Source organism: Rhipicephalus microplus, chromosome X, assembly GCF_043290135.1.
Source record: "Rhipicephalus microplus isolate Deutch F79 chromosome X, USDA_Rmic, whole genome shotgun sequence".
Classification (NCBI taxonomy): Eukaryota; Metazoa; Arthropoda; class Arachnida; order Ixodida; family Ixodidae; genus Rhipicephalus; species Rhipicephalus microplus.
In genome coordinates, this window is record NC_134710.1 from 55,720,347 (window position 1) to 55,735,314 (window position 14,968).

The 14,968-nt window shown below is 49.6% G+C and overlaps 2 protein-coding genes across 4 annotated transcripts in view; one reads left to right on the plus strand and one right to left on the minus strand.

Annotated features, from left to right (window-relative positions):
• The window catches only part of LOC119176065 (oxysterol-binding protein-related protein 6), a 172,712-nt gene that overhangs the window by 34,183 nt on the left and 123,561 nt on the right, over window positions 1-14,968 (plus strand). The gene's annotated exons all lie outside the window — the stretch shown is intronic.
• Window positions 12,499-14,968, minus strand: part of LOC119176066 (uncharacterized) — a 29,055-nt gene continuing 26,585 nt past the window's right edge. For all 3 annotated transcript variants that reach the window (XM_075876692.1, XM_037427183.2, XM_075876693.1), the window contains one exon: window positions 12,499-12,866. In XM_075876692.1, the coding sequence (XP_075732807.1) occupies window positions 12,801-12,866 (66 nt within the window). In that variant the 3' untranslated portion in view covers window positions 12,499-12,800. The remainder of the gene's footprint in view (window positions 12,867-14,968) is intronic.

Here is a 14,968-nt window from a genome sequence, read left to right on the forward strand (position 1 = left end):
CACTTCTTCAGATTCAGTTGCAGCCCCGCGGCAGAAATACACGCGAGGACTTTCTCGAGGCGGGTTAAATGGGTTGCAAAATCAGTTGAAAAGACGACAATATCATCTAAATAACAAAGGCAAACGTTCCATTTGAGGCCTCGAAGGATAGAGTCCATCATCCGCTCGAAAGTAGCTGGCGCGTTGCAGAGGCCGAAGGGCATCACTGTGAATTCGTAAAGCCCGTCGGGTGTGATGAAAGCAGTTTTTTCACGATCGGCCTCTGCCATGGGTACCTGCCAGTATCCAGAGCGGAGATCTAAAGAAGAGAAAAATTCGGCTCCCTGTAGGCAGTCCAAGGCATCGTCAATGCGTGGCAGCGGATAGACATCCTTGCGCGTGATTCGGTTGAGACGCCGGTAGTCCACGCAAAACCTGATGGATCCGTCCTTCTTCTTCACCAACACAACTGGAGAGGCCCAGGGACTGCTTGACGGTTCGATTATGCCACGTGTCAGCATGTCGTCAACCTGTTCATTGATGGCACGGCGTTCGGTAGTTGACACACGATATGGACGCTGCCGTAATGGCGTCTCTTGACCGGTATCTATACGGTGTACAACAGATGACGCTCGACCTAAGGAAGGCTGATTGTGGTCAAACGAGGCTCGAAAACGCTGTAGGAGCTTGATCAGCTGTTTCTGCTGCCCAGGCGTGAGGTTACAATCGATGGACTTGCGGAATACATCCATAGGTTCATTAGCGTCAGTTGCGGGTGTAATGGCACAAGTCGGTAGAAATGGCTTGTCTGGATAGATCGGTTCTTCGAAAATACAATTTAAGGTCTCGAGGCTTCCCAGACACTCACCGCGTAGCAGGATGTACGGGCAAGCAGAAACGTTGCACGCATAAAGTACCGCCGAACCATTGGAAAAGTTGATGACGGCAAACGGGAGGACGATGGTCCGGTGTTGCACACTAGCTATAGTTGGTTGGAACAGGAGCGTCGAGTTAGTGGCAGCAGGGGAAAACACAGGTACTAGGACGGCGGACAACGGCGCGATGCGGACGTCAGCTGCGGCAAACACTTTCGAGGGACTGTGGTGGTCGATATCAAGGCACGGATTCGTCAACGTGAGTTCAGCACGAGCGCAGTCGACGAGAGCCTGATGGGTAGAAAGGAAATCCCATCCTAGTATCACGTCGTAAGATGAACGTGGGAGAACAACAAAGTTGACGGCGTACCAAACATCTTGAATAAAAACGCGTGCTGTGCACTGAGCTGTCGGCGCGATGAAATGGGAGGTGGCTGTACGCAGAGCAAGATTCGTAAGCGGCGTTGTAACTTTTCTCAAATCGCGACACAGTTTTTCACTAATTACAGAAACGACGGCGCCTGTGTCGACAAGTGCACGTACAGCAACACCTTCTACTAGCACATCAATTTCGTTGGACGGACAAAGAGGAGGTCTTAGAAAGTTCGACGACGACGCAGTTCTTGCCTCCGGAACTGCGGCTGTCAGTTTTCCTCTCGAGCGGGGCTCGTGCGCCGAAGCATCGGGGAGACAGATCGGCGACGGGGTGGTAATGACCGGCGAGAATCGACGGGGCGTCGTGGGGACAATGAGTCGGTGATAGGAGAAGACGGTCGCCGGGGATTCTGGGCAGCCTGGTAATTTGCAGAATTCCCATGGTCTGGAGGCTGGAAGTTGCGACGGCGACAGTAGCGTGCTATATGTCCCACGAAACCGCATGCGAAACAGATGGGTCGATTATCCAAGGTGCGCCATGGGTTAACGACAGAAGGTGCAGGGGGCGAAACGGGATGGGGTGCCGTGTATGTAGGATGCGTCGTAGGGTAGGAGGACCCGGTGCCCCGGTATGCGCCAGAGACAGGTGGGGCTGGGGGTCTAGCAACGACGGCAGCGTAGGTCAGCGGCGTAGGGACAGGTGGCGATGGAGGCAGTGCTTGCGCGACCTGTGTCTCAATGACCTGGCGTAGACGTGGGTCTAACGAGGTCACTGGCGCGGATGCTTCGGCCACAAGAGAAAGCTGACGCGCAACTTCCTCACGAATGAATTGTTTGATTTGGGGGAGTAAGACGGTCTGATCAGCAGCGACGTCGTGTACGAGGGCGGAAACTTCAGCCGTATCTTCTGCGGCCCTGCGCGTCGAGACACGCTGCTTACGCAACTCGTCGTACTCCTGACAGAGGTGGACAACATCGGTGACGGTCTGTGGATTCCTAGCGACGAGCATCTGGAAGGTGTCGTCGTCAACTCCTTTGATGATGTGCTTGATTTTGTCGCGTTCGGTTAGAGATTCATCGACGCGCTTGCAAAGGGACAAGACATCTTCAATGTAACTCGTAAAGGTCTCGTCCCTGCGCTGGACTCGACTACGGAGACGCTGTTCCGCGCGAAGCCGGCGCACGGCGGGACGGCCGAAGACCGCGGAGATTGTGGTCTTGAAGGCGGACCAGTTGGTAATTTCGCCTTGGTGGTTCTTGAACCAGAGGCTGGCCACATCAGCTAGGTAAAAGCGCACGTTTGTGAGCTGGTCGCAGGCGTTCCACTTGTTGGAAGCGCTTACGATTTCGTACTCGACGAGCCAGTCCTCGACGTCTTGTTCATCGTTGCCGCGAAAAATTGGTGGGTCACGTTGCCGAGGCGCGCCAGTACAGTAGACTGTCGTTGGTGAGGCAGCTTGAGAAGGGCCAGGAGCAGTCATGGTGAACGGTGAGGGTAGCGTCCGATTGCGAAGTTCCAGGTTGATGGGAACCCCGGCTCCTCCACCACTTAAAATAGAGGTGTTGTACGTCGAGAAAGGTTCAGACGCAGCTTGGCAAAATGAGCTTTAACAGGCAGGTCTGGCTAATGGCGAACGGCGTGCGCGAGCTACTACTGCAGCCACCGATCATCATCGTCTTCTTCGTTGCCAGCAGAGCGTCCGTTACTCAGATTCATTAATTCATTACAATTTATATATATATATATATATATATATATATATATATATATATATATATATATATATATATATATATATATATATATATATATATATATATATATATATATATATATATATAAAGTCACCAGAAGAAGCGAACGAGCAAACGAAAAACGATGCTTTATTGCCAACGTTACGGCCGTGGACCGGCCTTCGTCAGGGCATATGCATATATATATATATATATATATATATATATATATATATATATATATATATATAACGTAAAGAAGTCTATACCTAAGGGCTCGTTTTTCCGTGTTTTAACGCAATATTAATGAGATCTATAGGGGAAGTTATTAGAACAAATGGAATGTAAATAGGAAAGAAAAGTGGGTGAAAAAATAACCAGCCGTGAGCAAGAATCGAACCTACGGCCTTCGAATAACACGTTCGTTGCTTTTGATATATATATATATATATATATATATATATATATATATATATATATATATATATATATATATATATATATATATATATATATATATATATATATATATATATATATATATATATATATATATATATATATATATATATATATACGGTGCATGACATGGACGCTGACGCCGGCGGCAAAATGCAGCCGAGAGCGTCCATATAATTTCTATCGCAATAAGATGTGCAGCGTGCGCGTTAACTAAATGCAGACTGCGGTTCTCTGTGTCCATTCGAAGTCTTCTGTCTCTCATCGCCTATCAGCAGCGATTGGCACGTTCCAGTTGAAAACACTGATACATCACTGCGTGCTTTGCGCCTCCCCAGGTTTCTGTTATGCGTGGCGCCGCCATGAGTGCCAGCGTCGACGCCTTCAGTGTAAGCGATAGCGCCCGCTGCTTCGAATGTATACACATGGTTCCCTTTAGTGGGAGATGGTGTAATTTGTTTCTGATTCTTTCATTTTCTTTGTTCCCTGCACTTATCCCTTTCTTGCTTCCTCTCCTTTTTTGTCTTTCTTTTCTTTCTTTCCCTTTCTGTCTTGATCTCTGTCTTTTCCATATTTTGTGTCTGCTTCTTTTTCCTACTATATTTTTTTCTTTTTGTTTCTGTTCTTTCTCTTTATGTCTCTCTTTTGGTCTCTAGCTTTGTACCTCTTCTCTCGCCCATCCGAGTTATTGCATTCCACGCCAGACAAATCGGGCCAGCAGAAAAACGTGCGCTAGTCACACACGTTCAGAGATCAGGACGTAGATACGCTTACCAAAATTGATATGGTCGATTGTTGAATAATCCCTCCCCACCTCCTGTGAATGTGTGAGCCACATAAGAGGGAACTACTACTACTACTACTACTACTACTACTACTACTACTACTACTACTACTACTACTACTACTACTACTCCCGAGATCGAATCCCATTTAATGGCCCCACAACACATTCTCGCTTACCAGCCTGAGCAGACGACAAAAATATAGTGCAACCCCCTCCCCCCCTTATAAATCGCTTGAAGGGAAAGACGCTACCGGTTTCTGCTCGGTGCAGACGGGAGTCTTCAAATTTATTATGGCTCAGCAAAATATATCCTACGTTGTGCCGTGACGCTTGACCGTGGTGCGGTGGTTTGCCAACATTATATCACATCTCTTGGGAGTGTGGCCTAAAGCCAGATATCTTGGAATCTTTATTAGGCAACACCATTGTAGGAAGTTCGGAGCAGTGGGGGGCACAACTTGCCAGCTCGGACTCAGAGGTGCAATCACAGTGCTTCCGGGTCAAGTTAGGGGAGCAGAGCAAGCCAGTGGGGCCCTGGACTTGGGGGCCTCAACCAACATGTTACTGAATACCCCTTTCCTACCCCTTCCCTCAAAATAAAGCTTCGTGCTTCTTGTTCTACTACTACTACTACTACTACTACTACTACTACTACTACTACTACTACTACTACTACTACATGACGAAGAGGGCGTGCCGGTATAATAGTTTTTGCGAAGGCGAATCGGGGGGGGGGGGGGTTGCCGAGCGTGAACTACAGTGTGGCAGCTTGGGCTAGTTGGTATGGCATGACGATAATTACAGCGCGAGAACGCGCACGTTATAACGCGTGTCCTTCTTGTCTCTGTGTCGTCGTTTTGTTCTGGCACTATAACTATCGTCGTAAACTGCAGTTCTGCTCAATGAAGGAAACAACTTTATTGCGAGAACCGGCTAGTTACTGGTTCATGCCAGACCGCTCAGATGGAGGATTGAAGACCTTGTCAGCAACGTTTTCTCCCTGCAACCTACCTGGCCTGCTGGATAGCCCAGGTTTGATATTGTAGATCGGAGCTGAATAGCGTTTTATGCCATCAATCTCGGAGAGGTTCCGGGGAGTCTTTTCGCTGCTTGGGACACCTTCGCAGCATGTGGCTTAGAGAGGCCGCTTCTATTTTACAAGATTTACATAACAAGTCGGAGTAAATCTCTGGAAACATCCTGTGTACTTCAGCAGGCGTGGGTTACGAATGGTTTGTAATTTGTGCCATTCCATCACCTGTTTTCGATCTAATTCTGGGTGAGGCGGATGGAAAATATGCTGCAAGTCACGATGATACTTGCTATATTCTGCATAGCCGGCTATTCTCTTTCTTTATTAAATGTTCGGTTTCGGCAGCATCATCTCCCGACGAGAGCACCCCTTGAGATGCGCGGCGGTTCAGTTCTCGCGACAGCACATGAACTGTCTCGTTCGGGTTATAGGTGGCTGCGTTTTTGTGCACCGAGAACATGATGAAATACATACGTTCCTCCGAACGCATCTTGGCTCAGTAAAAACCGCCATGCCTGCGCGGAACCCGCAACGCAGTCACCGCTAATGCTGGAAGAGCGGCCTTTCAGAGCTTTTGTTTTAATCTTTCTTTAGTTAACTGCTACACTTGCAGGGTACCGAATACCACATAAATCATCATAATTTCTTTGTTATATAAATGCATTCACTACGCCATGCTTCGTCAGTCTTCGGAGAAGCGTGATACCCGCGCGGCGGACGACGATGAAAAATTATGCCTGAAGCTTCTGTATCTAATTACTCGTTTCTTAGCCAATCCTCCAAAGTGGCAGTGAGTCAAGCTTTTTTTTTTTGCGCGCGATAGTGGTTGCTGACACCGGCGGTGGCGGTGGACAGGTATAGGGCACATGCAACCCTTGTTGTAGTCCCATAACAGCTCTCGCTGTAAAACGTGCAGCTGAGCGATTTGGTTGATACTTCACGGTAAACTGGTGTGCGAAAATGAAGACAAGGACGGGAGACGCAGCTGAGCGGCCGACGAGAACGGACGCGTTTCGCCAGCTCCATGAATACCGGCTGATAGCATCGGCTCGCGCGACCATCACCTCACCGGCGTTCCCGCACTGTCTGCGCCCTGCCTCAACGCAACGACGCCCAGCTGTCGGGCCCCACCGACTAAGGACAGACCTGCCGGACGATTTGGACGAGACCGTGGGGTCGCTCCGAGGCTCTCTTCTTTCGAACGCCATCGACGACCTGGACTAACCACCCTTGGCGCCGTTCGCTTCAACGTTGTGCGTGGGACGCTCACCAGGAGCGTCTCACCGGTTGCATCTGGCGGTGGCGGCGCTCCCGCGTTCTTCATGGGAAGCAGTACCGACGGCTGCAGCGGAGCTTATGATGCAGCCATCACAACCAGCCTCCACTCCGAAATGCAGTGCGAAACGCGTGGCTGACTCACAAATGGATGCAGATGATTTGTCTGCACACCGGCAAGCAAGCGGCAATGCCCCTCTCCGGCAGCTGTTGCCTCGCCTGGCACTTACTCTAAGTACAAGGTCGTCGTAAAACCACTTGAGGGCTTCGGCGTATCAAAATTGTCAAATCGCCTCGTTCAGTCAGCCTTCGACGCCTGCCTCAAAACCACCGCGTTTCAAGGTTTCATCATTCACCATCCCACCAACAGCGTATCCGTATGACTGCGTTCGCTAGCGGATGTTGACCGCCTCACCGAACTCCGAACTCTTCCAGTCACAGCTTATTGTACCGTGCAAGTGCAAGCGTACTTGAGTTCCGGCTCGGACTTGCGTCGGTATGTGGTCACTGGGGTTTACACAGGAGAATCGCGGGAGGCGTCGCTGCTTTGACCTGCTCCACTCACAAGATTATCACAGCTCGTTATATTGGTCGTGGACGCACGTGCCTGGTCACTCTCCAAGGTCCTCGAACGCCACCAAGCCGCATTACGTACTATGGATGCATCCTGCAATTTCATGTGTACAAGCCCGGTGTGGTACACTGCTATCGGTGTTTTCGTACCGGTCACATGTGATATTCTTGTCCCCAACCCGTAGACACTTCCATGGAGTCCGCCGAGACGCGCACGTACGAATGCGGGCTCTGCCAAACGGTCGATAATGATATAATGTTCAAAGATTGTCCAGTTAAACAGAAGGCTCTCGAAGCCCATCGCCAACGCAAGCGCCGCCAGCGTTCAGTGACACAAAAAGAAAGGGATGCTGACATTCTGACTCGCAATCGATTTGAACTGTTGTCCCTCTCCGAAGAGAACACACCAGCATCGGTAGAACCTGACAATGCTTGCTATGAAGCCACCACGTACAGCGACACCGTCAAGCGGGGCAAAAATTTGTTCAGCAGGCTGAGAGCACGCCTGAATTTAGTGTTACGACGACAGACGATCTGGCGAAGCTTGACCAACATATAGCGCAGCTCCAAATGGAAGTCAAGCGCCTCGCTCAACGCAGAACCCATCTCACTCGACCCGCTAGACCAACTGCGACGCGCGGTACAGACGTGCCGTACGCGTCTTCTGTGCCTGAATCATTCTCCACAAGCGCGTCAGCACCAGTCACAATGACTCCGGCAGAGCTCCTCCACTTTGTTGCCGTGCAATTGCAGGAGCTATCAAAGATGTTGCTCGCCAACCTCCCACCGCAATGACCGCTCTTTCGAAAACAATGCGCCACCACTGTGTCCTGCAGTGGAACTGCCGGGGATTTGCAAAAAAAAGTTGGTGAGCTTCCCTATCGCCTTGCGCTGGGGAAGCTCCCCGCTTGGTGTCTGCTTCTACAGGAAACGAATTCGCTTCCACGCATCCATAGATTCACTGCGTATGCTTCTCCAACCATCCCTGATCGACGCTGAATTCCTGATCCATCCTTGATCGACGTTGGGACCTCCAGGCAAGACTTCAGTGTATGTTGTGACTACATATCCTCAAACGCAAGTTCTCCTGTTGCCGTGGTGTAACCAGTGGCAAGAAGTGGTGGCAGTGCTCGTTAGACTTCCGCGTACTGACGTGATTGTGATTTCAGTTTACGTGCGTCCGTATAGTGGCAGCGCTCATCGATTGCGTTTGGAGTGGCTGGCTCTCCTGCGTCGAACCGACTATGGGTGCCCAGTGCTAGTTGGGGGAGACTTCAATGCACTTCAACAGTCGTGGGGCTACCCTTCTTCCAGTGCTAGAGGCAACATCGTTCTAGACACATTTACAGACGCGCACTTTGTCCTTCTGAATGCCCCGGCCACGTCGGTGGGATCATCCTTGTGCTCCACCGTATGCGCCCGATTTCTCGGAGAGGTTGGGCATGTGTGAAGTTTTGTGGGACATAGAACCAGACTGCTGGGGAAGGGATGACCATCCGTTGATAATCGGTTTGGGAGCGTATAAACAGCGCCGCCTCCGACGTCGATGCTACACAACCAACTGGGACTTATTCCGCAAGGAACTGGACTCCTCGATTGCTGATAAATCGTCTGATCAATTGCAGGTGTTAATCACAGCTGTACTAGCCACCATGCAGTCAAGCTGGGTAGAGGAGAACAGACCACCTTTAAACTTGAATCTTCTGCGTCTGTGGGCAGCATGGCGTCGTGCAGAGCTAGCCTTAAACCAAGATTCGGCCGCCGCTGAGCTTCGTGATAACGTCAACAGACTCACCGCTGCAGCGCGTCACTGCGAGAAGCGTCGCGCCCGGGAACGGTGGATGGACTGGTGTGTGTCACTCGCTCCATCGTCTTCATCCGCCTCAATGTGGTGAACGTTCCGGAGCATGGAATTAGGCACGCGTACGCCGTACCCAGCGGCCAGTGCGTGTCTGTCTTCTGGATGCACGCCAAACCAATTCGCTCCAGAAATTGTTAAGGTTCTCTTCCCAGCCTACAACCTGGCCCCACCACAATTCGACTGCTCGTGTAACCTGCCTCCAAAGGTTGGCGTAACTCCCAGTCCGTCAGACATCGAAGGCATGCAAGCACCGTGCATGATGGCAGAGCTCCAGGCAGCAATTGACCAGGCAAAAGTACGCAAGGCACCAGGACCAGATGGGATCTCCTATGAAGTGTTCAAAAACATCGATGGCCCTTACCTTCAGTGGCTTCAGTGGACACGCTTAACACAGTGTAGACGACCGGAGAGCGGTCTGAATTGTGGAAGCAAGCCGAAGTTGTGCCGATACCAAAGCCGAGAAAGCACCCGAGCAGCCTCTCTTGGCCGATTGCTTTAACGTGTACGTTGTGCAAGCTTCTTGAACGCATGTTGGCGTCGCGCATCTCCTGGTGGCTGGAAGAGCATGCCTGGTACCATCCGGCCCAGATTAGTTTTCAACCGCATCTTGGCACGGAGATGGCGTAGATCATTTAACGACGACCATGGTGCTTGTGGGAAGAAGATCAAGTAGCATTCGAACCCTTCTCGCCATGGACGTTCATAAGGCCTACGACAATGTCAGCCACTCTGCGATCATTCGCATAATGCAATGGCTTCAACTTCCGCTTCGCGTCTGCGACTTTGTGGTGTCTTTTCTGGCAAACCGTACCTTTTACATGCGAGTAGGCAAGGAACGAACTGGACACTTTGTAATGAAGCGGGATGTACCGCAGGGCTCAGTGCTGTTCCCGATGCTCTTCAATCTTGCCCTGTTGCCCGTCGCGTGGCAACTAGCACGCATTCCAGATACTTTCTTCTTCCTGTATGTGGATAGTTTGACTGTGTGGAGACTACATCCAGACCTGCAACGCCAGCAGGAGGCCCTCCAGAGTTCTCTGGACAAGGCGTAGGACTGGTGTGGGCGTATAGAACTGACACTATCTGCCACCAACAGACGATGTCTGTCACCAACAGACGAGGTCACCGTCGCCTCCTGCAGACGCCGATTTGTTTGAGCCTAAATGGCCAAACCCTCACTTCTGTATCCACAATCCGTGTGCACGAAGTCGAACTGGACGCATCTGGCTTTACGAATGCGTGGGTTTGCTCTGCTCGTCGGAAGAGTGCTAATACTCTCCATCTCATTCGTCGCATCTCTCAAAAGACCGTAGGTTCCTGTTCTCGAATAGCCCGTGTGTTGGTGTGATCAATCCTACAACCTCGGCTTGTTTACCAAGTTCAGTTTCAACGAGTGACATTGAGAGATTGGAACTTGCTCGAAACGCCAACCGAGATTCCATGAGGACGATTACATGCCTTCCTCGTATAACACCTATCGCGACCCTCCAGGTGGAAGGGCAGCTCAACCTCTTCGACGAAATTGTACACCAGCGTTGAGTCGTTCACTACCTAAAGAGTCAAGCTGTTCCTGCGGCGGCAGATCCAGCTCACTACTATAATTCAACGCTGCCACAACCTGACGCACGTTCCACCATGGCTCAAGGCACAGGCCAGCGATAACCGACCACTGACCAGCCTGCGACCATCCACCCGACAAGTGGCGCAGGAGGGCGTCGTCACTATCATCGACAACTCACTAGCGGTATGCGTAGACGCAACTATCGATAACTGCGTTCTGTGCACCAGTCTCGTATGCCCCGCGCTACCTTAAACTCAACATACATGTCCTTACGTAACAGAAGCACCGTTTCCACCAATATTAGCGGAGCTCTCTGCAATACGGAACGGGTTCACAGTAATGATATCCAAAATGGATTCTTTGTCACACGATAAATTGCTTGTATATACGGACTCCACGCAGGCAGTTCGAGAGCTGCGAAAAGTGACAAGCTCCCTCGATATACCCTGTGATAAACATTGACTGATTCACTCATGCGCCTGTCCTGTCCGCGTATTGTGAACCCGCCGGTCTGCACCGGCTCGATTGGAAGCAGATGCCGCTTGCCTTCCAGCGGCTGTTCAACACCCGCTGCCTCTACTTCGTTTGTCTCCGAAGGACAGCTTGCTTGTGCACAAAGAAACCCTCTGGCGCTGCACGCGTGCACTCATTCCTCCGCGTGGATCAGACCTTCCCGGTGGCTCTGGAGAGGAGGTTGTGCTCTGGAGGATTCGTGTGGGTGCCGTCTTGACTCGTGCAATCCGGGCTACATGGACATCCGGTGCACAGCCTCCCCCAACGACATGCCCATTCTGCGTTGCCCCAGCCACACAGGCAACGCTCGATCACCTATTGGGAACCTGTCCGGGCCTCCACCAGGCTCGCACTCGCCACCTACGTGGCATTCACCACCACCCCGGCCGACCACCTGACTTGACGCGCTGGACGCATGGTCCACTGCATCGAACACAACAGAACTTTTCCTTTTTATTTAACTGATGTCGTAGTACATACTGACGCAAATAAAAAAAAGACAAGGACGCAGAAAGACCAGACAGGGGCAGGCGCAAACACTCAACTGACCAGTTGTAACTTTGCCAGTTGTCAGTTACGACTAGCAGCTCAGTTGTAAGTTTGCGCCTGGTCCTGTCTGGTCTTCGTGTCCTTGTCTTTATTTCCGCACCCGAGTTTACCATGAAGTTCCTGGCTCTGCGCTCGAACTTTCAGGGCACTTTGCGAAATACGTCCGCATGCAGTATTCGTAATCGCGACCTCCGAGTCACTCACAATGAAGTTATGGTTAGTGGAAGTAAGGGCCATGTCGATGGCCACGTCTTCGGCTTCCATAATTTGTATCGTTAGGACAGTACAGGCATTAATGCAGTTTCTGGTCTTGTATACAGCTGCTGCAACATGCGCTCTTTTTTTGGAGTACGGACTACAAAGAGAGACTTTTCACTAGCGCCGTGTGGCTTGAGCAGTACTTTCGTTCTGTGGCGTCTGCGTTCTGCATTTGTTGTGGGGTTCGTATTTCAAGGTGATTTATCACGATTCTGAGTGGATGTGGGTATGAATGTCGTGCGTTTGTTTCTGTGCTGAACGTGGTATGTGATACCAAATTTCGCCAATATGTTCCTGTCCGTTTTCAATAAAGGCAACCTTTATAATTGCACAGACGCACTGGGCATCGGCAATCTCGTGTAGTGTGTTGGAAACGCCTATAGTTGCAGGAGTAGTTCCTTGCTTGCATATTCTGAAATGCCTAAGGCCTGTCTGCACACTTTTCTGATCAAGGTGTCGATTTTGATCAAGGTGTCGACTGCCTGCGTATGATTTCGGCGGCCAGCCTTCAAGCGTGTGTTTATATAGAAGGAGCTTAGATTTATTTTTTTGACGAACATCGCAGGCTCGTGCCTCCTAGGTATCTATCCAATGTGGCTACAGCTTCCTGAAGGCTCTGCTCTATGTAACCGTCACTACCGTCGAAAAAAAAAAAGACATACCAAGTTTGTGGCTTGATTACACTTTTATTTCACTGGGTGGCTAATGACTACAATGCGGGTCATGTATTATATGAATGACAATGCATCTCTTTTTATAGTGATTGCGATGTCGTTACTTCTGACGATGAAATTGTGCCGCTTGTTACATGACACATTCTGGCATATAGTTGAGCGCGGGCAAATACTGCGTAGAGTTAAACTTCTAGTCCCGCAACCGACGTACAGGTGTGCTTCTGCGATGTGAATCCATTCACACACACACACAATGTATATACAAGGGGTCGTGGAGCAGGTTCGGGGCTGCAATCATCTCTCCATCATCCTCGTCCCGGCTTCCAAGTCCTCCTTGGATGAGCTTCCGAAGTAATGCATCTGAAAGGAGAACAGCCATTGTTCGCTTGCTTAAGTGACACTGAAACCTGCGGTCGTCGTGCGTGCGGCAGCACACAGCGGTCTCCCACAGAGTCTGGAATTCGTTTAAAAGGCGCTGTACGGGCTATTTATAGTGCGCAGATGTACGAGCTTCGCTTGTCTCCGGGCGGATTCCACATTGTTTTGCAGCTATGTATTTCTACGGCTACAATGCTCGAAGTGTGCGCCTTAGTTTTCGACTATAGGAAAGTGTTTTTTTTTCTGAGGGGGGAGGGGGTGCTGTAAAATTTATCGGCTTCTTTCTGAATGAAAACCTGGTATATGTGTTTACGTGCACCAGGTGTCATGGTTTCTTTTTTTTCGTAATTATTGTTTTACTTACTTCATTGTTCATGCAAATATAAATGCATTGTGTAAAATCTCGTTAGCATGTTATTGAAGCAGTAACACCAATGACGATAAAGAAAAACACTACCACCAACAACGAATCGTACCATCTGGACTCCTTTTTTTTTCGCTTTCACCGTAATAAAACTTATTCTGGGGATAGTTGGTACATAGTGTGTAAAAGGTAATGACGCGTTGCGTTATTACTTTAACCTCTAGATTCTTTCAGTTTCCTCAATGGATTTAGGAAAGAGTTGAGAAATCGCCTATTCATTGCCTCGTTTTTTTTTTCTAATGCGAAGTATCGATTGAGTGACGCGCAGGGCCACTTACTGTTCCTTGTGCCCTGACTAGCCCTGACAGCTACGCCTCTTCGAATTCGTTGGTGACATGTTCATTCAAGTTGGAGATTCCACCTGAGGAGGCAAGGATTCGGGGGTTCGATCGACTGAAGACAGTGTAGAAGACATGCAGTAGCGACAATATGACTTCGGAAGAAGCGTGCAGCCTACACGGTCTAAGAAGCAGTGGCAGCGGAACTTGCTGCTGTCAGGTACTTGCCCAGAGAGCAGTAGGCTTCTAGAATATCCGATTTCATACTCACCTGCTTGCTCTTTATAAGCTCAATGTGCGTATGCACTACGGTGGATGAGCAAAAAAGCTGATGATTTTAACGAAAGTGGAGAAATAAAACTTATGGGGAAAATATATATGGCTAGAAAAAGAAGAGATTAGAAAGAACAAAAATTAAGAAAGACTATTCATGTGTAACATTAATGCGTTTTTTAGAAGGAAGCATGTTACAAAAAAAGGAAGGTTCGAAAATTAGTATGTATTCAATTGATTTAAAATCTATACTCTATAGAGACAGCTGGTGACACTTAGAGGAATGTCTATTTGCAACATTAAAAACAAAGAGCAAGAACCACTGATCAAAAGGGACAGAGGCAGTAATTAGACGTCTTTGTTATGCCTTCCTAAAAAGGGTCCTGAACCACCCCCTATGCTTGGTGAGAAAAAGAGATCATACAGCGGAGATCACACGTCCCAGTCAAACTTGAAATCGTGCGCCCGAAGGAGAGTTTACAAGCGGGGTGTGAGGTTGCCACTTTCTCAAGTGTCCTCTCTTAATCACTGAGAGGCCCGTGCTTATTCTTTTCGCAGCTACCGGCGCCAGCTCTATTTCTTCATAAAATAGATATTTGCCGATAGCTGACATACTTTTGGAACATGGCGAGAAAACGTTGCCGATTGGTATTTGAGGCTCCCGAGAACATGCGAGTCGAACATCAGAGCTTGAACATTATAGCCCAAACGTGGCCTGAAGCTAGAAATGGTTCCCTCTTCTCACTGCAAATGAAGCCATAAGCCTGAATGACCGCGCCATAAGCCTAAAGCCCATGGTGTTGGGACCGGGGTTCTGACAGCATACCACCTCTGCTGACAGTCGCGCCAGGCATCACGAATCAGCTGTCGTGCTTATTCGTGATGCAATAAGCCCTTCAATTGAAGACATATACTTGTAAAACTGTTGCGTGGCGGTCAAGAGCCGCGTTTTGATCAGACGCGCTTCTTGCCGGAAGGTGCCTCCACGTTCTGGCGCCGTGCTCTGTGTATAGTGTGCTAAAATTACACAGTAGCAACACTATATAGCACGCACCGGAATCGCACCAGTAGGGCGCGTGCGCGTTTTATGATGCGTACATGACACGCAC